The following is a 26260-nucleotide window of genomic DNA, read 5'->3' as shown; positions in this document are numbered from 1 at the left end:
GGAGGCAGTGGGAAGACAAAGAAGTGAAGCCAAATTTCTTCCAGCCTGGGTTGGAAAGAAGAGAGGAAAATCTGAGGAATCTCTGTGCTTTTTAAAAAAAATTTACATAAAGCAAACAAGTGGGAAGGCAAAAGCTGATTAAGAAAACAAAATGGCGGGAATGAGCCAGGGACTAAAGGAGAAAAAGGAACAAAAAGGCAGAAAAAATATCCTCTCTCGGCCTTTGGGTGTCTTGGGGACATTTTCAAACCGCCACGAGAAACAAAACCGCAGTAAAAAGGACAACTTTGAAGCAACACACTAGCAGGGAATGGAAGCCACTAAGCTAAAAGCAGAAACAGACCGGATTGCAAGGCCTCAGAAGTCTCTTCAAAGTCAAACAGCAATTTCTGCCTCAGACCTTAGGAGGAGCTCAACTCCCACCTGATCTCATATTTCAGCCTCATTTGTTCAGTGTGCAGTTTCTATTCATTTGTCACATTAACAAGATCCATCATGCTTAATCCTGCCACACATTCATTCATTTAGAAAGGCAATGCACAATATTATCTGAAATGTGCGTTTTTATGTCCTGCTGCTTTGATCAATTCCCAACCCCCGTCTTTTCTGTTTAAATTAAATTAAAGTTGTACTAGGGGTTTTCTTTGGCTCAGTTAAAAAACACTTAGGCCAGCCCTGCTTTTCCAGGAATTTAAAAAGTCAACATCTTATTGGAAAGCAAATGACGTCTGACTTGAAAAAAAGCAACAGGAGAACATTTTTTTAAAGAGTTTTGTATTTTTATTGTTCAAGTAGTACAAAATCTTTATACTAACCGTATTGTTAAAATACATTTAACACAATGTGAAAAGCAAGCTTCAGCCTTACTATGTCAGTCTGTATATCATACAATCATAATGATAGAGTTTCATGAGTTATAAGACAGTTCTGCAACACTCTTGTTCAAGCATAGCAGACACCACAGCCGCAATCCAAATATTTTTGTCAACTTCAGCAAATAGACATACACACACAAGAGTATGCAAAAACATTTCCACACTAAACAGATCCTCAATGCAGTCTGCTCCAGGCCCAATCAATCACAAATCTGAATTAGGCATGGTGAAACTATTTGATTCAGTTCGCATTTAAAGGCAAATAAAGATAATTCACATTTCCCGAAACGCTATGTGAACTGCCATCTTTCAAAATTCACACATTTCCAGAATTGGCAAAGCAGTTCTCCAGCCAAGTGATGTGTACAAAAATGCATGTTTGCGGGGATACAATTGTGAAAATGAGCAAAAATCCATTACATTAGAGAATATGTAAATATGAGGAAAATGTGGCTCACAAAAATATGTATATTAGGCAAAATCGCATACATACATGTAGGAGAAATTCACACTAAAATGCTGGTGAATTTTCAGAAATATATTGCAAACTGATGTAGAGAACGGAATTTAAGACTGGTAAAATGAGAAAGTGAAGCAGATTCACCAATCCCTTATCTGGAATCAGACCCTTCTGAAGAGGCATTGCATAAATCAGGTGTTAGATGCAAAGGTTCCCCTTCAGAGGTAGGACTGCATCCTGTTTCCACATGTAGATTAGGCTCTGGAATTGGGGTTCACATTTTTTGCAAACCGAACACATTTGTTAAGGACAATAGCATTTAAAAATACCCTCCATTAAAATTGCAGGACTGTTATGGATGCTATGCTTTCAGAAGGTGAAATGTTTTCTCAGCAACCCTTATTCACCTCTACTGGCCATTTTTTTAAAAAAATAAAATAAAATTTCTGATACAGTGGTACCTCGGTTGTCGAACGTAATCCGTTCCGGAAGTCCGTTCGACAGTCGAGGCACAATGGGCTGTCAGTAAATTAAATGGGGAAACTTGAGAAACACGCCTCGGAAGCCGTTCAACTTTCGAACGGCGCGTTCAAAAACAGAAGGAATTACTTCCGGGTTCTCGGCATTCGGGTTCTGAATTGTTCGGCTTCCGAGACACTCAAAAACCGAGGTTCCACTGTACTGAGACAAAGTGATCCTACCCAACCAGGAATCGCATAAGCCAAAATCCTAGGGCACCCTTACAATGGTGTTGCATCAGTTGCTAACACCCAGGGTGGCGCCAGCCCCCGCCACCAACACTGCTGGAGCAATCCCACCCCCAGTGGAACAAAGTAGGGCCACGCTGAGCCACCTGCCCGCCTCTGCAAGGAAGAGCCTGGTCATGCCTGCTCAAAAACTGGGCACCTAGGGCCACCCTGGCACCCCCCACACTACACCCTGATCCTTAACTCCTATGGGTAAAGGTAAAGGGACCATTAGGTCCAGTCGTGACTGACTCTGGGGTTGTGGCGCTCATCTCGCTTTATTGGCCGAGGAAGCCGGCGTACAGCTTCCAGGTCATGTGGCCAGCATGACTAAGCTGCTTCGGGTGAATCAGAGCAGTGCACGGAAACGCCGTTTACCTTCCCGCCAGAGCGGTACCTATTTATCTACTTGTACTTTGACGTGCTTTCAAACTGCTAGGTTGGCAGGAGCAGGGACCGAGCAACGGGAGCTCACCCCGTCGTGGGGATTTGAACCGCTGACCTTACGAATGGCAAGCCCTAGGCTCAGTGGTTTAGACCACGGCGCCACCTGTGTCAACTCCTATGGATAGGCGTGACTAATTCATCATATCCTCCATTTTTAAAGAGATGGGTTTGGTTCCTCGTGTAGCCCAAAGGACACCGTCTACGCACGAGAAGTAACTATGGAGCAAGTTTCACAGAACTATGATAAACAATCGCTTTCTTTGGATTTGCACCATAATTATTATCACACTGCAAGGTCACTATGCCACACTGCCAATCTTAGGTATGCGACAACATCAAAAAGCCAATTTGGGGTAAGGGATGTTCTTCATTCCCTCATCCACGGGCAACGTTTTCTGCAAAAAGTGCTTCCCTTCAGCTCAGTCCTAGACAAATGTACTGGATATCTGGCAAGGGGTCTGTTTATTTAACCAAGTCATACCTAATTTTAAGGAAGCTATCACAATACAGTGCAACCTACATTTTCGTTTACTTCGAAGCCATTACTGTTAAGTGTTGTTGTTGTTATGATAAAATTTCAGGTTTATGAAGCCCACAGAACTTGTATTATGCTTATGTGAATAAGGCTTTGGGGTTTGTTTGTTTTTTGTTTTTGCTATTTTATTTGAAACCTTAAATGGAGGGACTAAAACTACATGCAGCATTTTCAAAACAGGCTTTGGTTTATTTTATTTTACCTTATTTATTAAATTTATATACCACCCTCCACCCATAGAGCTGGTGGTGACTCGCAACATAAAAATACAAGATAAAAAACACAAAATGCGTAATAAAAACAAGAACAAAAATGAAACAATAACCCCCTCCCTGAAACACATTTATAGGGTTTAGCCCTGGTTAAAGTTGAAGTATTACTTCTCACGCCTTTTATATGAGCCCATTTCCATTGTGCTACAAATATATTTTTTGATGTGCATGAATAATCAATTTCTGCTAGTAGATCCTAATTTAAAATACACAGAGGTAGGGAAAGTGCTCCCAAAAAACCAGAAATCTCTGAATTGCAACCTCCTACTTTTGCTTGGTTCAAGCTGACAAGATTTTATTTACTGTTAGAGTGGACAGCTTCCTAATCTGGGCATATTTATAAAATTAGTTATGTATATACACCGAATCTGTTGCAAAGAAAAGAATGAGCTTTTTTTTAAACTCTGATAGTCTAATCAGTTATCTTCCCAGATAATGCCCTACCACTATCATGAAAAATGTTCCTCACAGTTTAGAGGCCATTTGGCAATGAACAGTAGCAGCTTCTCTGAAACATGCCACTAGTGGAGAATTTCAGAAGGTTCATGGCCTTCAGAGTTTGCCTTGAAAAGCACCATCAACCAAAAGTAAAAATATTTCTCTCTATATATATTTGTTTATTTGTTTCATAAAATTCATACGCCGCTTGATTATACAAAAACCTCATAGCGGTTTACCAAAAAAAAGATAAAATTATCAATAAAAAAAATTGACAATAATTTAAGGCCAATGCATGCAGAAAGTCATCAACTGCCTCCGCAGTAATTCAATCACAAATCTGCAGGAGCAGAATATGGTGTTTTGGGGTTCTTTCAAGATTTAATACAACATCTATCAAGGTTCATGACCAAAACAGGTTTGTTAGAGATCGCAGAGCAGGCTTCCTCCACCTTGGCCCTCCAGATGTTTTGAGACTACAATTCCCATCATCCCTGACCACTGGTCCTGCTAGCTAGGGATCATGGGACTTGTAGGCCAAAAACATCTGGAGGGCCAAGGTTGAGGAAGCCTGTCATAGAGGTTGCTTTGAGCACAAAAACGGTAATTGTGTAAGTACACTGAGAAAATACAATTAAGCAATGCTTAATTTAGCAATCATTGGCATTTAGCAATAAATGCAAAATATAGCTCGACTTTGGTCACCTCCCTTACAGAAACAGCCAATGTATCAGACTTTGCTCCTTGGTACATCAAACACACGACAACACATTTTAACATTGCACTATGGCAGCAGAGGCATCTTGGCAAACTGATTATTGTTTGTCATTTCTAAGAAGGATTTCATTCGGTTCAACTTTATCTGAAGTGGAAAAACAGAACATTTTATAAATATAAAAATTGCTGACTGTGTGCTCCAGTAACTTGTCAAATAACTAAACTGTCCTTAAAATTTTAGTTACTAGAGCACTTAAAATACCTGGGACCAAAACCTGCATGGATTCAGTCACAAAAATTATGCGCAGCGCTAGTGCATTTATATACTTCTCTTTGGAGACCTCAGTGTCCCAGTTTCGAATTTTCCCCAAAGCTATTGTGTGTGCTTTTCCTCAAAATCCTCCATCTGCAAGAGAAGAGAAACAGAAACATGCCTCACTTTAAGGGACAAACGGCCATTTTCCAACGTGCATCTCTTTGGCAGAGGGCCTTCTCGGTGGTGGTGCCTGCCCTGTGGAATGCCCTCCCATCAGATGTTAAGGAAATAAACAACTAACTGACTTTTAGAAGACATCTGAAGGCAGCCCTGTTTAGGGAACTTTTTAATGTTTGATGTTTTATTCTGTTTAATATTCTGTTGTGAGCCGCCCAGAGTGGTTGGGGAAACCCAGCCAGATGGGTGAGGAATAAAGAAGTTGTTGTTGTGTTGTTGTTGTTGTTCCTTTAATATTAAACTTGGCCCAATAACCTTGATCATCGTACAAAGCATCAATATTCTGCAGTTCAGTGCTCACATTTTCAAGAGACACTTACTCAGAGTAGGCCCACTGAAATTAATGAACATGACTACACTAGGTCCATTAATTCCAACAGGTCTGCTCTGAATCAAAGTGATAATGCCACCCATTATCTCCATGCATATCCACAGACAGAACGTTAATAAAGGTAAAGGGACCCCTGACCATTAGGTCTAGTCGTGACCGACTCTGGGGTTGTGGCGCTCATCTCGCTTTATTGGCTGAGGGAGCCGGCATACAGCTTCAGGGTCATGTGGCCAGCATAACTAAGCCGCTTCTGGCGAACCAGAGCAGCGCACGGAAATGCCGTTTACCTTCCCGCCGGAGCGGTACCTATTGATCTACTTGCACTTTGACGTGCTTTCAAACTGCTAGGTTGGCAGGAGCTGGGACTGAGCAACGGGAGCTCACCCCGTTGCGGGGATTCGAATGGCCAACCTTCTGATTGGCAAGTCCTAGGCTTTGTGGTTTAACCCACAGCGCCACCCACGTCCCAGAACGTTAATACCTAGAGACAAAAGACACTTTTGGAGTTTATGTAATGATATTATCCCTCACAGACCTGAATTTTGTCAGAAACATGGCAATCTTGCGTTTTATAAACCTACCTATAAATTATTTAAAGTCCTACATTCAGAACTGACAACTTACTGACCTCTGCTTCCATCACTTTCTGGGTCCAACTGTCACGCTGAGCCAGATCTTGATCTATCCTCTTGCTTGGCAGGTGTGCGCTGCTGCTCATCTGGTACCTGTTTGGCAGCAGGTGTGACTGGCGCCTCTTTCAAGGCTTCTTTGACAGGGGTTGCCGGCATTTCACCATTGAGGCTTTCGACGCCACTGACAGACATCAAGTTCTTACGTTCCTTGGAAGCAGATTTGTGTTCCACCTTTGTGACTCTAAACCTGTAGGGACAACGCTGAGCTATTAAAGCCATCCAGCATTTCACTACCGCCTCTGCAAAATTAGGAAAGGTTTCTCTAAATTTACAATTGTATTAGTTTTGAAATAACTGAGGGGCTTATCACTTTGAAAGACGTAAGACAGATGATCTTGCTGGGAGACTGTTTGGGGGGACAGGGAGTGGGGGAGTGGGGGACTCCCTGGTCCTGAATGGGGCAACTGTGCCCCTGAGGGACCAGGTGCGCAGCCTGGGAGTCATTCTGGACTCACAGCTGTCCATGGAGGCGCAGGTCAATTCTGTGTCCAGGGCAGCTGTCTACCAGCTCCAACTGGTACGCAGGCTGAGACCCTACCTGCTCGCAGACTGTCTTGCCAGAGTGGTGCATGCTCTAGTTATCTCCTGCTTGGACTACTGCAACACGCTCTACGTGGGGCTACCTTTGAAGGTGACCCAGAAACTACAACTAATCCAGAATACGGCAGCTAGATGGTGACTGGGAGCGGCCGCCGAGACCACGTAACACCAGTCTTGAAAGACCTACATTGGCTCCCAGTACGTTTCCGAGCACAATTCAAAGTGTTGGTGCTGACCTTTAAAGCACTAAACGACCTCGGTCCTGTATACCTGAAGGAGCGTCTCCACCCCCATCATTCTACCTGGACACTGAGGTCCAGCTCCGAGGGCCTTCTGGCGGTTCCCTCACTGTGAGAAGCGAAGGTAAAGGGAACCAGGCAGAGGGCCTTCACGGTAGTGGCGCCCGCCCTGTGGAATGCCCTCCCATCAGATGTCAAGGAAATAAACAACTATCGGACATTTAGAAGACATCTGAAGGCAGCCCTGTTTAGGGAAGTTTTTGATGTTTGATATTTTATCATGTTTTTTATTTTTTGTTGGAAGTTGCCCAGAGTGGCTGGGGAAACCCAGCCGGATGGGCGGGGTATAAATAATATATTATTATTATTATTATTATTATTATTATTATTATTATTATTATCATTATCATCATCATTATTAACTATCAAAACAATATGTGGAGAAGTAGGCAGTTAGAAATTATGGCTGCGCTGCAATTACAAATTCTAGAAGAGTAACTATGTTGACAAACTAATGGATGCTCTTTTAAGAATTTGTCCCACCAGAGCAGAGAGTCTCAAACATTCTACCGCTACGGTAGTTCTGAACGCAATTCAACTGTTTTAATTCCCTAAATATTATTCCCCCACCTCTCTTTTGCACTTTAGTCACTGTTCTTACCAGCACTACAAACATGGGACTTCATCAGAATATAGATTGTAAGCCTGGAGCTTACCAACCACGCAGAAACAAATGCGTTATAACACACCTACAAATTTGTCTTTGGCTTTTTCCTGTACAGCACTTGCAGCAAGGGGTCTTGAGTCCTCTTGCAGTTTTGAAGCAGGCACGCCCGGCCCGACAGAGTCAGGAGGCCCTAGAGTTCCCTGCACCAACGCAAAAACCTACGGGGAAACTTCTCCGTTTGCACGGAGCTTCCAAACTCATTTTCTGCACCAGTTCGTCCTCAATAGTACCACAGGCAAAGGGAGTGATATTCCAGCTGCTGTGCAGCTGGGATTACGAGGGACTAGGCCTGCACAGGAAAGAAGCTGGCCAATTTCTGCTGAAGAGATAGACTGGCCTGTTTCACATTGTAGCTGAACTAAACTAGACGTAGGCTTGCCTTATCTTGAAGAGCAAAAAAGAGGACCGCTTGAGGCCTTTTCTTCCAGCTTGGGCTGGCAGAAGCCATACCTGAGCCAACAGCCAACAAACAAACAAACAACACCCCAAATGTTCAAGTTAGAAGGAGAAAGTGTGATGGACCTTTAATACCAAAAACCCAGGCATTTCCTTTAAAATGTAACACCCCCCTCCCTGTAGTGGGAGGGATTGCTATAATGAATTATAACAAATATAGAGTAAGCCATCTGTGTCAGCAATGAAAGCATTGCGTTGACTGGGTTTAAACTATTTTGATATAATTCTTGATCAATCCACACCTCTGCATCCCTGTTCCATTTCTCTTTCTTGACCAGTCACGCACACTGCCAGTTGCTTCGCCAGGCAGGCATCCTGGGTCATCAATAACAGTGGGCAGCTTCTTTGATGTAGCTTTTCTGATATGTTAATCTTAGGATGTTAATCTTAGGGCCAGGAAACAGATCTCACCTGAAGGTGATAATGATCGCTGTCTTCCTGGCCATCCTTCTTATCATGTGTATTGCTTGTTTATGACCTCAGGCGTTGCCAAATGCACTCCTTTGTAGTTCTGTTTTGTTTACCCCAGAAATATGTGTGCTTAATTAGTTTTGGTAGTTTAACTTTGTCCCCATGTGGGGTTTTTTGAAATGCTTAGAAGAAATCTGATTGGTTCTTACGAACACTCTGTAAAAAGTTTTTTGTGAATAAAACGACCTGGGCCAGGGTGTGGAGGCAGAGATTATTATACGCACCCTTCCCAGAGTCTTGCTGCTTCAAGATTCTGTGTATATTCTTATTAATCAGAGTTCAATCCTTCCTTTGCTTTGGGAACGCCTCACCTTCCCCCCCCCCCCGGGATGGGCATGTTGCCCCCCGCAAAAAAAGAGGACATATCCGGTATTTCCTGGACATATGGCAACCCTAAACTAGAGTTTAAATGTGAAGGTGCAGTAGCATCATGCATGCCACCGAAACTGCGAATCCACCACAGTACTGAGAATCAAGTCATGGTTTCACCTAAAATGAAATTATAAACAGGCACACCTTCCAACAGACAACACTGTAACCTCCCCATGCCGGGCTCTTCTTGGTTCTTTGGATTTTTTAGCTGGACTGAACAGGTGCCACCTCTTCTGATTGCAGCGGCTACAGTCACCCGTTCCGGCAACTCCACCGACCGTATGCAAATGGCGGCCTCGGCAAGTGTGTTTCAGCTGCGGACCTCCGGACGATGAGGGGGACACGGGACTTGTTGGACTGCCTGGCGAAGTCGGACTAGTAGGGCTATATTTAAAGAGCAAAAAACACAAACGTTACAGGACAGAAACGTAGTATGGTATGGTGGTGGACATGTGGTGGACAGAGGACGAGATGGTTCATGTGGTGGAAAGAGGACGAGTTCTCGAAGCTACCAGCATGAGTTGGACTAAACTGCGGGAGGCAGTGGAAGACAGGAGTGCCTGGCGTGCTCTGGTCCATGAGATCACAAAGAGTCGGACACAACTAAACGACTAAACAACAACAAAGGTAAAGGGACCCCTGACTGTTAGGTCCAGTCGTGGACGACTCTGGGGCTGCGGTGCTCATCTCGCTTTATTGGCCGAGGGAGCCGGCGTACAGCTTCTGGGTCATGTGGCCAGCATGACTAAGCCACTTCTGGCGAACCAGAGCAGTGCATGGAAACATCGTTTACCTTCCCGCCGGAGCGGTACCTATTTATCCACTTGCACTTTGACGTGCTTTGAAACTGCTAGGTTGGCAGGAGCTGGGACCGATCAACAGGAGCTCACCCCGTCGTGGGGATTTGAACCACCAACCTTCTGTTCGGCAAGCCCTAGGCTCTGTGGTTTAGACCACAGAGCCACCCACGTACCAGATGTTAATCAACCAAAGGCTTGGTTGAAGAGGAATATTTTTGCCTGGCACCTAAAAGTGCACAAGAAACGTCCCTGGGGAGAGCATTCCACAAACAAGGAGCTACTGCTCTTTTTACATAACGTATCTGCCCCATTCCTTGCAATGGCAGTTGAATATGGACATCTTTGGGGAATGATTTCCATGCTGGCAGTCGCACCAGACCAGTGAGCTGAATTTAAGTCCAGCTGAAATGAATGGGACAGTTCCAGGTCAATTAATAGCACTCAAGCGAAGTCCCATTGATTTCAACTTGTCCCGGACACGACTAAATGACTAAACAACAACAATCTACAGTGCCACTTGTACACATTCATCACCTTTTAGAAAAATATAACAACAATAAAAAAAGCTCTATTTAAACAGGAGAAAAACAATGCCAGCCATGGAGGGCAGGTGCTGTCACAAACACAACTGAATCCACATCTGGCTTCTCAACAAACTTGCAATGCCAGTTTCTCCTGAGCGAGACCCTGGAGGGGAAATGGTTTGAACAGCGAGTCTGCTTCCAGAACAACTCTCCCCCATCAAATGTTTGCATCTGTACACAGCCTAAGTTCAAGTATGTGTGACCAGAAATATTCTTTCACCTTACCTATGTTTCCTTGCCTCCTCATGCTCTCTCCTGCTCTACTGGATGTTTAAATTGTTAAAGTTCGCCAGAACACTTACCTCTTTGATGCGATTATAGGTACGTGCATATGTGCGAGCATATTTCTTATCTCACACGGACAGGATATTTGTAAAAACATGCCGCTAACTCTAGCTTAATGTAACGTGCACCCAACTTTTAAAGACACGTACATGAAACTCTAAGAACTTCACTATGACAGTACAATCTGTCTGAGAAAGCTTGCGTTTGCAAACTTCAAACAAACCGCCTTCTGCAACAACCTCAAAAACCACTAACATCTTGTCTCCACTGAATGTGGAGCATAAAATGGAAAAAAAAGGTTTTACCTTTCAGGATCATATACAGAGTTATCTGCCACCATGGCCTTCAGAACATCAGCATTAGCTGCAAGAATGACATAAATAAGAAATACTTAACATTTTGGAGTTGATCTCTTTGGAGTTTAAGTAATGCCTGGCCTAACTTGGACATTACGCACACTTATATCAATAAGATAACATGCCGCAAATAACTTTGGTTGTAGTCCTGACCCCAAAGCAGTTTGAATCCTTGGGAAAATATCTCTTTGGCATGTATGAATGAGAAAGTGTATACGATGCGTGCTGTGAATTAAAAGTCCTAAATTAAATGTCTTCATTACTTCCAAAGGTTGCATATTGGCAGTGAGAAGAGGCAATTCAAAAAGTGGGAGGGGGTCTCTCCCCCCCCTGCCCCCATCATTCCTCCTCTCTCTCATTTACACATATATCTTGAAGCCATTTTGATTGAGAAAAGCATTAGAGAGAGAAAAATGATTGCCAGGGGGTGATCTTTGTAGATCTAGCAGCATATGGTGCGGGGTGGTTCATAAATATTCCTCCCCCTTCCCTCTGGCTGCTGATACAAGCCTAACTGATGCCTCCAATTGGAGCCAAAAGAAACTGAATAAAAACGAGCCTAAATTCTGCAGATGGGAGGCATAGTGAGGAGGGGAGGCTGTGGACCAGAGCTTCCTCATGACCTGCACATATTTTTTAAATAGCCATATTGCATACCTTCATTTTTCATAATGTAGTCAACTATTTTCCCCACGGTGTCACCATTGTCATTTGTACTTTCGTTCAGCTCTGGAAAGAGAAAGAAAGATTTGGCTTGTGGGCTGGATAACCAACCAACCAGGACTGGAGATGTAAAGTATCTGGTGAAGTTAAAACTATGGTGGCTGGGGTGGGGAGCAATGTCTCCCTGAGGGTTTCTGGAGCGGGGAAGAATTGAAAAATTGCAATAATGCCATGCTTTCCTCCTTATCAAAGCTTATTTTGCTGCTTTATCATAAGATGCACTGTTTTTTACCATTTGACATATTGATGAAATTTACTCAGAGTGAAAGGTAAGACTACTTTTATTGCCATAAAATGAAAATGTATGCACATAACTTATTTTAATAACTGAAGTCTTGCTTTTCCAGTGTGATGGATATGGCCTGTTTTTGTGGACAATTCTGTGAAGTTCAGGTGTAATGCTTACCAGTTCTGGCCTTGGATTATGTTCAGCAATACAGTAGTACCTCAGAAGTCGAACGGAATCTGTTCCGGAAGTCCGTTCAACTTCCGAAACATTTGGAAACCAAGGCACGGCTTCTGATTGGTTTCCGATTACGCAGTGTGTTCTGTTTTGGTTTCCGAAACAAGTTCAAAAACTAGAACACTCACTTCCGATTTTTGATCTTTCAGGAGCCGGATCATTCGACTCCAAAAGCGTTCAGGAGCAGAGGTACAACTGTAATACCTTTAACCAGGAAATAGTTACGGGAAATTAGTAAACTACACGCCTCTCCTAATATGTCCCACGGAGGAACTTACGATCTTTAAACAAAAACATCTTGGAGGTCCCAGGCCACAGAGAGGTTAGGCTGGCCTCAACCACAGCCAGGGCTTTTTCGGCTGTGGCCCCGATCTGGTGGAACGCTCTGCCACAAGAGACTAGGGCCCTGCGGGACTTGACATCTTTCCACAGGGCCTGCAAGACAGAGCTGTTCCACCAGGCCTTTGGGCCAGGGCATAGCCTGACTCCCTCCTTTGGCAATCTTCACAGAACTCTAGCCCAATGGTTGCAATCAATTTGATTTGAATTAATTTTATAATTAAATGATTTTAGAATGTTGTATTATTTTATTGTTGTTAGCCGCCCTGAGCCCAGCTTCGGCTGGGGAGAGCGGAATATAAATACAAAATAATAATAATAATAATTATTATTATTATTATTATTATTACACACGTATCATATTATGAAAATCACAGGCCCTGGGCCAAAACCTTGCTAACCTGCTGAATGATCTGGCTCTCGTCATCAGGGAAATAAATAAATCAATTGCAAGGTTAAGCACAGTTTTGCAAGTTTCCAAGGTCCACCTGAACAGAGCTTGCAGACCACCAGTGTATACAGACCACAGTTTGAGAGCCTCTGACCCAAGCACTATAAAAATGGGGTTAATGCTTGTTGTTCCTTATTTCCACATTAGCACAGGCACCAGTCTTTTAAATCATTCTCGCCTACCTATCTTTTCCCCAAGCTGCTCCTCCTCTTGCTCAGATTCTGTCGTACAGCGATATCCTTTTTTCTTTAGCATATGGCAGATGAAGACCCCCAGGAGTCCCATGAGGAAAAAGACAGGAATCAGGAAATATGCAATATATTCTGGGTGCTGCCCATTTCCTGACGATCCACTTTCAGGTTTATTTGCAACATCATCGGCGCTATGGCTTGCCAAGGTTCGAGGGCCCCCTATGAAAACAAGGGGGGAGAAAGACTACAAAATTAGTGAGATTTGTACAGCAATGCTGATATTTTATGCTTTCTACAGTGCTTCCCAGTCCAGAAACTAAATGTTCCCCAAAAGCAAGGCACCAGATGAGCAAATCCTGGATACTATAGCCAAGTATGTATCTCATTTTGATGGCAAGTAAAATTGAATTCTATAATGCAATTGTTTAAATTACTTTGATTTAGCTGTTCTGCTTAAGCATAATTATAGAGTTAACAACATAATTATAAATTTGATTTATCCACTGCACTGCATTATTATGTATTACAATGTTTTGTTATTTTTATGCATTAAAAGAACGAATTCATCAACAAGAAGTGAGCCTTGCTCGTGGAAATATATAATCAAACTTATTGACTCAATTCATACAATCACACCATACTACTTTGTCAAAAGTGGCCAGCAATGGTTCGCAACTCTGTATGCCAACCAGAGCCAGAAAACCTTGGAAAAACCATTGTCACAGCCATGCATCTGTCTCCAAAGGCACCAGGAGTGAAATTAAGAAAGCCAAGTGCTGAGAAGAGTTGAAATGAAAGCAGACAGGAAGGTGTAAATCAGTTTGCTTATTCCAAATGCTAAAAAAGAAAGAAAATTGAGCCTGTATAAAGCCTTTGAGTGCTTCAGAAATGCCCACAATGAAGGATGCAATATTTCAAGTTATACCAGACTATCTTTATACACAAAGAGAAAATGTGACATTTTAAGCAAAACTGGAATAGTTCGCACCTTCTTTGAATTCTTCACTTATTCGAGAAGGAAGCTAAGCTGTAGCCCTTTCTACTTTACACCTCCACTTAATTTCTAACACCCTAATATTTAATCATGCCTTCCTCACAAAACCACAGCAGCAGCAGCAGAGACACTGATTTACACAGAGCTTCTAATGGTCAAGCCCAAGCAATATTTATATATTCCCGATTTCTGAAAAAATTACAAATGTGACTTACCGCTGAACATCCAGCATTGCTTCCGATGTTTGGGATAGATCAAACGGTCTGTCCGCAAGTGGACAGAAATTCAGAGCTATGTTTTCCTTTCATCTGCAATGTGCTAATTATGAGAGCTGCCACAGTTCACAGCTATTCCTAGACAAAACTGTGGTTTTGATGTGGTTTCCATTCCTCCCCCACCCCCTTGGGTTCCTCACTCTTTTTGACAAACAGAATCACATAAGGAATCCAACAGCGTAGTCAATCACATCAGAGACAGTTCAGCAGTTGTTGCTGCTGTTGTTTAGTCGTTTAGTCGTGTCCGACTCTTCGTGACTCCATGGACCAGAGCACGCCAGGCACCCCTGTCTTCCACTGCTTCCCGCAGTTTGGTCAGACTCATGTTTGTAGCTTCGAGAACACTGTCCAACCATCCCATCCTCTGTCGTCCCCTTCTCCTTGTGCCCTCCATCTTTCCCAACAGCAGTGGTTTAGACCACAGCGCCACCCGCGTCCCTCTAATACCACTTCCTCTTCCCTAATAGTGGGCTACCTTTGAAGGTGACCCGGAAACTACAACTAATCCAGAATGCGGCAGCTAGACTGGTGACTGGGAGTGGCCGCCGAGACCATATAACACCAATCTTAAAAGACCTACATTGGCTCCCAGTACGTTTCCGAGCACAATTCAAAGTGTTGGTGCTGACCTTTAAAGCCCTAAACGGCCTCGGTCCAGTATATCTGAAGGAGCGTCTCCACCCCCATCGTTCTGCCCGGACGCTGAGGTCCAGCGCCGAGGGCCTTCTGGCGGTTCCTTCACTGTGAGAAGCCAAGTTACAGGGAACCAGGCAGAGGGCCTTCTCAGTAGTGGCGCCCGCCCTGTGGAACGCCCTCCCATCAGATGTCAAAGCGATAAACAACTACCTGACATTCAGAAGACATCTGAAGGCAGCCCTGTTCAGGGAAGTTTTTAATATGTGACATTTTAGTGTATTTTTCATCTTTGTTGGAAGCCGCCCAGAGTGGCTGGGGAAACCCAGCCAGATGGGCGGGGTACAAATAATAAATTATTATTATTATTATTATTATTATTACCCCATACATCCTGGAGGTTCATATAACCCATCAGAACTATGCCTAGGGTGGAGCAGAGGTGTAACAAAACAGATGTTTATATTGAAGTACAGTGGTACTTCGGGTTACATACGCTTCAGGTTACAGACGCTTCAGGTTACAGACTCCACTAACCCAGAAATAGTACCTATGGGCTAAGAACTTTGCTTCAGGATGAGAACAGAAATCGTGCTCCGGCGGCACAGAGGCAGCAGGAGGCCCCATTAGCTAAAGTGGTGCTTCAGGTTAAGAACAGTTTCAGGTTAAGAACGGATCTCCGGAATGAATTAAGTACTTAACCCGAGGTACCACTGTATAGCTGTACCACTGTATAGCCAAGAGGAGACAGTTCTCTTGACTGACTGACTATAATTGCAAAAATGAGACTTTCAGCAGCACCACTGACTATAATTGCAAAAATGAGACTTTCTGCAGCACCAAGTATCTTTATTTTTCCACTAAAATATGAAGAAACTGCTCTCAGAGACCTAAGTTGATGAGGAGCAAACTAAATTAGACAGGTGATGAAAGTCAGCCAGATTTTCATGCTGCTAACCCACAAGTCTGTCTGTGCAAGCTGGCTAAAGTTAGCCCCTTTTATCAGGAGGACGTTCCACTCAAAGTAAAGGCACAAGGCTTTCCGCTCTTTAATAGCAGTAATGATGTCATTTCATCTTCCTAATCTAGCCCTTGAGGAAGCTTGCAATCAGAAAACAAAAAGGAAGCTGGCAGACAAACGGCAAGAAATGTTTTCCGCAGGGTGAGAAAAATGATCCTCATAAGTTCATAAGTTCTGTCACAAAAGCAACAAGAGCGAATAGCCGCTAGATCTATGTTTGTGTTTTGCTTTAAGGCAGTCAGTGGATTAAACAGTTTTTGGCTGATTAACTACCTTCGTAGTTTCAGCCTGTTTCGTAGTTTCTCCAGCATGTCGCCCAGGCAGTGGCAAAGCAGTACCCTCCAGCTAGCAGGATTGAACCCTCTGCTCATCAGCTGTTGAACAGAGGGCTCAATCCTGCTACCTGCTCCTTCTGAACTTCCCTGTGGGGAACAAGCAATACCTCCCCTTACCACCAAAATCAGATGATGGACAGGAGTGCGGTCTTAACTACATGAAGAAGTTGGCCCACAGGGCTGGGTGGAGATAATAATCTGACCCACTGGACAATAGGAGTTCATCACTCCTGCCTAATGGACTAGATCTGAATACTAGATCATCTCCCAGTTTCCTGGAACAATTGTCCTTCTGTAATTCACAGCTGACTTCATTTTAATTTTTGACTGATCAAATGCCCAACTTTGCATGTGCTCTACAGCAGTTGGTGCTTACAAAAACCGAAGCAGTTTGCTGAGTGGCCTCTATGCTCCTATCAATTTACAAATTTTAACTTTGATGTTTACTGGCATTTTTATTTATATATTTTCTTTTGTGCTCCAAATTTAACCAAATTGGCTGAAATCATGCAGAGCAGTATTGAGAAACCTGAGAGGGATAAAAAAAATAATCAAAGTAGCCATGTTGGTCCAATAGTGTGTGGTTAATATCTTCAGGAGGACCAATTTTTTTTTTATTAAAAAAGAGTATGGTTAGCGAGTTTCGAATTCATCAGGACAGATGAAAAATATTGGGACATGAAAGAACTCTCACTTCTTTGTGCATTTTTAAGTCGACCCTGATAAATACAGCTTTTGGACTGTACAAAGATAGTTGATGAAATTGATCTTGTCTTTACTAACAGAACAGCAAAATGTAAGGCGTATCATGCTGCTTCTGTTCCTGCTGAATTCGCTATTCAACGCTCAGCAAAGCTGATCTTTCTATTCCAAAAAAAACCCCCAAGATTCACTAAACACCAGACAGAAACAGAAGCTACATCGTGGCTCCTTTTTTAAAAATATAGCTGAGCACCTTTGAGGGGGAGTTATGAGAGTATAAAAAGTGTAAGTAGTGGCCTATTTTACGGGGTGCTAATAAGTATTACCGAGTTAACATAAGGTATTAAGTACAGCGGTACCTCGGGTTAAGAACTTAATTCGTTCTGGAGGTCTGTTCTTAACCTGAAACTCTTCTTAACCCGAGGTACCACTTTAGCTAGTGGGACCTTCCGCTGCCGCCACGTAATTTCTGTGCTCATCCTGAAGTTCTTAACCCTATTTCTGGGTTAGCAGAGTCTGTAACCTGAAGCGTCTGTAACCTGAAGCGTCTGTAACTCAAGGTACCAATGTACATGCCAAGAAAATTATGACTATATCTGATGTAACACTAGTAATACATTATGGGAGAAGAGGCCTGGGGGGGGGGGATGAAAGAGGGGGCTGTTTTTTCTGAACCTTCACATCTCTAGACAGGATAGGGAAATGAATGAACATGGAGCTAAACTGATCAACTAGTAAGAAACAGTAAACATTAACCTCCCACCTGCCAGCCAAGAACATGGATATAGACAGAGACAGCCCTCTTACACCAGCCCCTGCCTATGCGGTACCCCTCCAGAGCCAGCGTGGTGTAGTGGTTAAGAGCTGTGGACTCGTAATCTGGTGAACCGGGTTCACTTCCCCGCTCCTCCACATGCAGCTGCTGGGTGACCTGGGGCTAGTCACACTTCTCTAAAGTCTCTCAGCCCCATTCACCTCACAGAGTGTTTGTTGTGGGGAAGGAAGGGAAAGGAGAATGTTAGCCGCTTTGAGACTCCTTAGGGCAGTGATAAAGCGGGATATCAAATCCAAACTCTCCTCTCTCTCTCTCCGAGTCCAGACTAACTTTGGTCTTTGGTTTTGGAACAGACTTCCAGAATGGATTAAGTTTGAGAACCAAGGTACCACTGTAATCCACAACCACCAGAGGGCACCAGGTTGACACAGGCAAGAGAATTTTTGAGAGCAATTTCCCTAAAAGCCAAAGTGTTCAATCTAGTAGAATCAAAACAGTCACGCTTGGATTGTAGCACTTTAAATTGCAGGTGACGGATTTTTTATATATAAAAAAAACTTTGCAATTTTAAAAAACCACCTCAGCACCAGGTAAAGCTACATTCCAGTAAATGATACATTCATCTCCCCTAGTGCCAAGATTTGCAGAAATCAGTCTGATGTTTAGAGAAAGCAAACCTTAGAACTTATTTAGATTTCACCTTCTCGCACAAACATAAGCCAACCATAAAATCACAACTCTCTTTGAAGTTCATCTTGCATCCTTTAACTAGACCAATAGGGATTAAGTAATACATCTGTATGGTTAGTTAAGGATCAGGAAGTGATGGCCAAAAAAAGAAAAGCTGTAATGTGAGTCTCAAAAGGTAATTGTAATCAAGTTATCCGTACTTGACTTCACTGCTAAAATGGACCCAACCTCCCTTATGTAGCTACCCATTCAAATTCTCTTCTGTCCTTTGCCTCCACAAACTGGAACGTGTCCAGAGGAGGGCAACCAAAATGGTCAAAGGCCTGGAAACGATGCCTTATGAGGAACGGCTAAGGGAGCTGGGCATGTTTAGCCTGGAGAAGAGGAGGTTAAGGGGGGATATGATAGCCATGTTCGAACATATAAAAGGATGTCACATAGAGGAGGGAGAAAGGTTGTTTTCTGCTGCTCCAGAGAAGCGGACACGGAGCAATGGATCCAAACTACAAGAAAGAAGATTCCACCTAAACATTAGGAAGAACTTCCTGACAGTAAGAGCTGTTTGACAGTGGAATTTGCTGCCAAGGAGTGTGGTGGAGTCTCCTTCTTTGGAGGTCTTTAAGCAGAGGCTTGACAACCATATGTCAAGAGTGCTCTGATGGTGTTTCCTGCTTGGCAGGGGTTGGACTCGATCGCCCTTGTGGTCTCTTCCAACTCTATGATTCTATGATTCCACAGAAATGTGCTGCTTGCTCCTGCTGTCTCAACCTTTTCTGTCCGTTAGCTGTTCTCTCCCTGCAATGTCGCTTCTACCAATTCACAGAAACCACTAGCCATTTCCTCACTGGTAAATCCAAGGGTCTCTGCAGCCTATGGCCTCCTCCTGCTGCTTCCTGACCTCTCTGCTGCCTTTGATAATTGATCAAAGTTATCACTTGCCTAACTCCCTTTGTTCCCTAGGTCTTCATGATACTATCCTTCATTAATTTCATTTCTGTGCAATCAGTTCTTTTAACGCTGCCACAAGTGAAAAGGCCAAGCCTGTTTTTTTCCTCCCCTCGTTCCAGCCGCCAGGTCTATTCAAAATTCAGCTACCATAATCACTCGCCTCAGCCACCACTCCAACCACAATTATTCTACATAAGCACCTGCACTAATAGCCTGTTCACTCCCAGACCCAGCGAAAGCACTTCATTTATAGCTTCACTGTTCTTCATAGTTTTCCATTAACCTGATTATCTCTTTGCTTTTATATCCTGATACATCCCTGTCCAGAAAGTCTCCCAGCAACTGAATTAAATGCGCACTCAGCCTGTTTATCCCACCGACCGTTTCCATCACCTTCCTTGGTTCTTTTCCCGTGGTAAAATTTTAAACTGTAAGCTCCTCAGGGCAGGGACCTGTCATCATATACAGTGGTACCTCGGGTTACATACGCTTCAGGTTACATACGCTTCAGGTTACAGACTCCGCTAACCCAGAAATAGTGCTTCAGGTTAAGAACTTTGCTTCAGGATAAGAACAGAAATCACACGGCGGCAGCGGGAGGCCCCATTAGCTAAAGTGGTACCTCAGGTTAAGAACAGTTTCAGGTTAAGAACGGACCTCTGGAACGAATTAAGTACTTAACCCGAGGTACCACTGTAGTTTGTAAAGTACCATGCCCAACGGGTGATCAAAAGGGTCCCTTCCTCTGACATAGGACGACTTCCACTGGAAGGAGGGAACCTTTGGATCCAACCCATTGCTCTCCCCCCCCCCCAAAAAAAACCTGTAAGTATTTAAAGGTTTTTAAACAATAACACAATTCAAGCCCAACACATTTACAATGTGATTTAAAAGGTGATGTACATACAAATGTGTAAGGTATTTTCCTGTTACGAGGATCACCACGCAACACAATCCACAGGTAAATTCGCATTCACACCCACCCACATTCTCCCATGATGCGGTACAGAGAGGTGAGGACCCACACAATTATCCATATAGTTTATGAAAGTGGAATAGACCTTATCAAGCCTGTCCTAATAAACCCACTGATGGCAATATATTAGAACCATGAACTTAGAAACATGCATGAAATTTCAGGTGAACAAATCAAGCCAGTGGGCATAATATATGACTAGACTTGTCCACTAAAAAAACCTCAAATCAGCTTTTTGCAGAATTACAATGTAGAGCGCTTAATCATAAACTGACACATATTTTCTGGCATGTGCCCCATTAATAACCTTGCAAATCAAGCTGTTCCTAATTTTCCATGTCCCCTTATTATTGAAAAAAAGCCTCCAATTTTTTTAAAAAATATTGTTTGCCAATAGATTTTTTTTAAAATCACATAATGGATAGTTTCCCATCTTAAAACATCCTGTTCCAGCACAGTACATAAATCTGTCATGCACATGCAATAATTTTATGGGACCAAAAAATAAATTCTCCATGACTAGGATTCTTTACAGAAGTTTAAATGACGGAGCTTTTAACAAATGCAAAAAGAATGCGCCACACGTTCCCCTCCCCCGCTGCTGCTGAGATGCACTCCTTTGCGACAAAGTACCTAATGAAAAAATTAAATTAATGAGCATACTGTAGATTAATGCAAAATGCGTACATAGAAGAACAACAAGTTCCTATTTAAGCATGTGTCAGTTTCAGCAGCCATATGCATAACATACTAAGTGTGGGCCAATCATTTATTGCTTTGTTTAAACCCTGCTCTTCTTTCAAACGTAACAAAATTCTGGTTACAACAACGAAAAGAGCATGTTATGAAATATATCAACCCTGCAGAATATCATTAGATCAAACTATGCCAAGAAAACTTAAGAGCAAAGCTGGAGGCTGCAAAAGACAGCAACATTTTTCAGCACCTCATTCTTGAATATAAAGGAGTAGAAAATTGAAATGAACCTGAGAATCACACATTGGCTTGTTAGAAATTACTAGTGTTTGCTTTCAAAGGGCAAAACTCTATTTTGACACCAAGCAAAGCAGTCAGTATGTGGCTCCATGTTTAACTAAGGAAAACAAGGCCTGGTTTCTCCCCACCATCAGTTACTCCTTTTCATTCAACCTCACCTGTCCCAGAAATATTTTTAATTCATTGTTAGGAGAACCAGAGAGGATAGGCCTAGTTAGAAATGCTATCCTTCTTGCTATAACTATTAAGTGCCACACTTTTTATTCCAATCAACTTTCATTAGGATGGAGAATGGAAACAGAATCATTTTCCTGATCGTCGTTCCAAGAACCCTAAACACCTTCCTGGAATTAAAAAAGGTAAAGGAACATGTATATTCCTGGAATATACAGATTCAGTCCAAAGGCTTGTCCAGTCACTTTCTACTTCCCCAGGAAAACCTGCTGTTTGCCACCAAAACAGAACAAACGGCAACAGCGGTGTTCAAAATTAGCCAGGCACAGGCATGTTTTGTGACTGGCATGGGTCCAATTGCAACCACGTGGAGATTTCTGGATGCTGGGATGGCGACTGACATCTTTGGCTGGCTGGCCGGCCCCTCCAGCTTTCTTAAGCAGATAAGCAGAAGCTTATTTATTGATTTATATCCCATATATACAGTCCTTTTCCCCCCAGGGAGTACTCTAAGGGTATGCAGTACCGGCACATCTCCTTTTTTGTTGTCAAAAAGTGTGGCACTGTAACAACTTCATGGTGAGTACTGGCACCTATTTTACTAGGGAAAAAAGCACTGCATGGTTCACACCCTCCTCAGTTACTCCTTACTACAACAACCCTATGAGGTAGGATAAGAGACTGTGACAGACCCAAGGTCACCCAGTGAACTTCTTGGCCAGGGGTCAGCAAACTTTTTCAGCAGGGGGCCAGTTCACTGTCCCTCAGACCTTGTGGGGGGCCGGACTATATTTTGAAGGAAAAAATGAACAAATTCCTATGCCCCACAAATAACATAGAATTGAATTTTAAATAAAAGCACACATTCTACTCAAGTAAAAACACCAGGCAGGCCCCGCAAATAACCCAGAGGTGCATTTTAAATAAAAGGATACATTCTACTCATGTAAAAACAAGCCAATTCCCGGACTGTCCACGGGCCAAACTGAGAGGGCCGGATCTGGCCCCCAGGCCTTAGTTTGCCTACCCATGTTCTTGACTGAATGGAGATTTGAACCCTGATCTCCCAGGTTTGAGTCCAGCCCTCTAACCACTACACCACACTGGCTTCCTAGAGTACTTCTGCTACGGAGCAACTCTATGAATTAATAAGGTACATAAATATGGGGAAAGCCAAATGTCACGTAGAGAAAGATCTAAAATATTTTCATTGAAATAATTTTAATTGTAAATTTGTTTTATTCTGGATTGTTTTGTTTGATGTTTTGATGTGTTGCAAACTGCTTTGAGATTTTTTCCCTTTACAATATAAAGTGGTATAGAAAATAATAATAATATGATTATAAAGCCGAAATAAGGCTTTCAGCATGACAGAGAGCCCGTCATTGCAGAAATAGAAATCGTTTCAGAAAAAAAACAACCCTAAATTGGGAGAAAACCAAACAACGACTGAGCATGCTCAGAATGTCAAGTGTCTGTTGTGAGGACTAAAAATAGAAAAACTGGATTTGGGGGAGAAATATAATGCAATGCCCTGAAAAAAGGCCAGGCTGGCAGGCAAACTTCAAACTGCAACATTTTGTGGCAGATCAGATCCCTCATACAGAATCATCTAATCAATGAATTGTAGAATTGGAAGGGACCACGAAGGCCACCTACTCAAAACTCCCTGCAATACAGGAATCTTCTGCCCAATTTGGGGCTCGAACCCACAACCCGACTGAGCTATTTGATGAAGCTGCCTTTTCAGTGATATACATTTGAAACAACCGTAGCAGACTTTTAAAAAGAAACTTTAGTCTAAAAATGTATGTGCCAGCTACATGCATACATAAAACATAAGCTCCTTCTTTTAAAGTACAGGAAATGTCTTCATGTCAATACAATCATACAAGATACCCACAAGAAAAGCATGAGCTCCAGTTTAATCACTTTTTAAAAATTTGTGCTATCCCTGACCACATCAGTCCACAGAAAAAAGTTTTGCAGATTTCCAACAACAACTTCCAATGTAACACAGCCAGTGAACAGTTTCATTTTCACCTTCCAAAACCCAACACAGTTTCAGCCCATAAGTAGGCTCTCATTGCACGGTCTGCGTACTACAAGTAGATAGCTCAGGAAAGCTAAAAATACTGGGGGTGGGAGAAAGTAAGGGAGATGGTAGAGAAAGAGCAGCTGTACATGAGACAATTTAATAGTGTTTGGGTTTTAATGCAAGTATTCCAAGGCTAGATTTCCTTATTTCAACAGCCAGTGTTGTGTCTAAGATCCAGAACAGGGAATTAGCAGATTGCAAGAGAGAGAGAGATAAACAGAGACTACCCTTGATTTTCAGCAACATAGTACACTATCAACAAATCACAAAAAGTATTCGCTAAATTAACCCATCCCCAAAAAACTAATTAACCAAAGAACGTAACCGTTTTAATCCTCCATAACACAACACCAATGAGTCACAGTTCTATGATCTATTGCTGTTATAGGAAGGAATGACAGTTATGAAAGCAGACAGACTCCAACCATCGTGACTTAGTATCCTGTAAAATAGAGAACTTGGAAAAGGTGATAGAGTGCAGAAATGAATTAAAAATACTAAAGGAGGGACACACTAATGGCTACTTTTTACTTTATATTAACAAAGATTATCTGCCCTCATTTACCAACCCAATTCTGCAGCTGCTTCACTGAACTATCTTTCCATCACAGCTCCACATACAAATATATTGATAAACATAATACAATTTACAACTATTAACTACCCTTCAAAGTACGTTCACAAAGGTGGTTAACACATAAAATAAAGCAGCTATGTAATTTCTTTTTAGTTATCTTGAACATGCACTAGTGGGGCACAATTAAGTGGACTGAACTTTTGACTGAGGAAAAGTCAACGGAGGCATTGCAAAAAAAAAATCCTGTATGTTAAGGAATCAGCATGCAATCTGAGTGACAGTCTTCCCAAATGCAGCAATCTGTTTCATTGCACTCAGTTGGAACTTCCTTGCATACAGAAAAATGCATACATGTGGTACTGCTGCAGAGAAATGATTTACACATAATTTACACTCTAGTATTCCTACAAATAAGTGTCTCCAGTGTCTCCCGTGGAGGAATCTTGTAACTCTGGCTCACAGTGGCAACTGGCACTATTTCACTGTGAACCTGGTAATAAGATGAGGATAACTGAAATTATTCAGAAGTAATTACACAGCAAGAAACAGCAGAGAAACGGCAGAAGGATTGCAATAGGGGGCTGGGGAAAGAAGACACCAAAGTGCTATTTCTGGATGGATAATTTCTTTGGAACAAAGCTTTAGATGAAGCCAGTGATTGGTTGCAAAAAGAATGAAAAATGCAACGACCTGTGAGGCACAGTCTACTATCAATTTTGCCGATTGTTCTGTATATATCGCCTTGACTCCTTTTATGAAGTGAGGCAGAGTCGACCAGTCTCAAAGTCTGAATCCTAGAGAGTGCAAGAACAGCTGTTGTTATCTGGAAAAAGCCTAGCGGCTCTTTGCACATGCCCTGAAGCACAGTTTCACAGCTGAGCTGGCTGGGAGTCAAAAATAGCCTCTGGAAATGAACTTGAACTCAGCGGCCGAAGCCAGATGTTGTCCTTTTGCACAACGGAGGTTGTAACAAGCCCAACCCTTGGAGATCGTGTATTTGCTTTCCGCTTGAGGAAGAACGATTATGGGGAAAGGAAGAAAAAAACCCTATAAAGAAAAAGACTGAACTAGAATCGGACGTGCAATTTAAAACACACACACACACAACTGCCCCATTGCTGTGGGTTTGACAGCAGCCTGACATACAGCAGCTGAGATCCACCTAAGGGATAAGCTCCTGCTTGCTAATCTGCCAGGAAAAGCTTAGTTTCTGGATAACAGGATGGCCCAGTTGGGAAAATTAAAAACAAAAAAGGTGGCGCCAACCTCAAGCAAGGGGTGTGAGAGAGAAGCAAGGGAGCGGGGCTGGAGGGAGGGCTTCAAAAGTCAGGCGGGAGTGAAAATAAAAAATTAATCAACAGCAAGTTGGGAAGTGCTGGAAAAAAGCAGACGAATAACGGAAATTCATGGGGGAGAGAGAGAGCTAAGCCCCCACGATGGAGGGCAAAAGACAACTGCACCCCAGTGTTTCCCCTCCCCATCCCAAAATGCAAAATATAAAGTCTGTGCCCAGAAGGAGGAAGCCTTTTCCGCACCCACCGAGAGCCGAGCGGTTGCCCGCCTGGGCGGACGCGGCTTGGAAGAAAGCAGCCGGGTAGGCGGGCGTCGCGGCCGGTCCTTGAGGAGCCATCCCTGGGCGAAGAGACCACCCGCGTCCCGGGACACTGGGGCGCCTGGACTGCTGGGGTGTCTGCGGCGCGCGCAGGAAATCTCCCCCAGTCCGCCCGGGCGCGGCTCTGGCGTCGAGGCTCCGCCCACCTCTTCTCCATTCCTCCTGGGGGGGAGAGAGCGACTGAGCATGCGCGGTGGCGGCGCCGCTCTTCGGCAAGGCTGAGGGGAAGGCGGAGTTTCACTGTGGAAAAGGCAGCTGGAGGCGAGCAGCCTGCTTTTGCCTCAGTCGGGCGCTGTCCAGTCAGGCGCTCTCGCGCCCCGAGGCAGCAGCGCCGAGCGAGCAAAGTCCCAGTCAATTACTTTGCTCGAGTTAGGAGCGCAGCAACTGTAACACTAAAGCACTTTCTGGGGAGCAGGGGTGTCAACTTGAATAAAATATTTGGGATTTGGGG

General features: G+C 43.2%; 1 protein-coding gene across 2 annotated transcripts; it reads right to left on the bottom strand.

The window, feature by feature from the left end:
• Positions 1-757: 757 nt before the first annotated feature.
• RELL1 (RELT like 1) lies at positions 758-25967 on the bottom strand. 2 transcript variants are annotated; one of them, XR_014515390.1, is made up of 8 exons: positions 25737-25967; positions 12995-13222; positions 11494-11565; positions 10786-10843; positions 8956-9195; positions 5943-6193; positions 1933-4896; positions 758-1892 (listed from the first exon to the last, which is right to left on the bottom strand). XR_014515390.1 is itself a non-coding variant. In XM_083458448.1 (7 exons), the coding sequence occupies exons 1-6, from the start codon at positions 25825-25827 to the stop codon at positions 5974-5976; spliced, it is 909 nt and encodes a 302-aa protein (XP_083314574.1). In that variant the 5' UTR covers positions 25828-25959; the 3' UTR covers positions 758-4896; positions 5943-5973. The 2 variants fall into 2 exon arrangements, 1 of the variants encoding a protein (XP_083314574.1); XM_083458448.1 differs by having other exon boundaries at positions 758-4896; positions 25737-25959.
• Between the last annotated feature and the right edge of the window lie 293 nt (positions 25968-26260).

The sequence above is a fragment of the Podarcis tiliguerta genome (genome assembly GCF_965153285.1).
Source record: "Podarcis tiliguerta genome assembly, chromosome: 9".
Lineage (NCBI taxonomy): Eukaryota > Metazoa > Chordata > Lepidosauria > Squamata > Lacertidae > Podarcis > Podarcis tiliguerta.
This window is presented reverse-complemented; position numbering and strand designations above follow the sequence as displayed.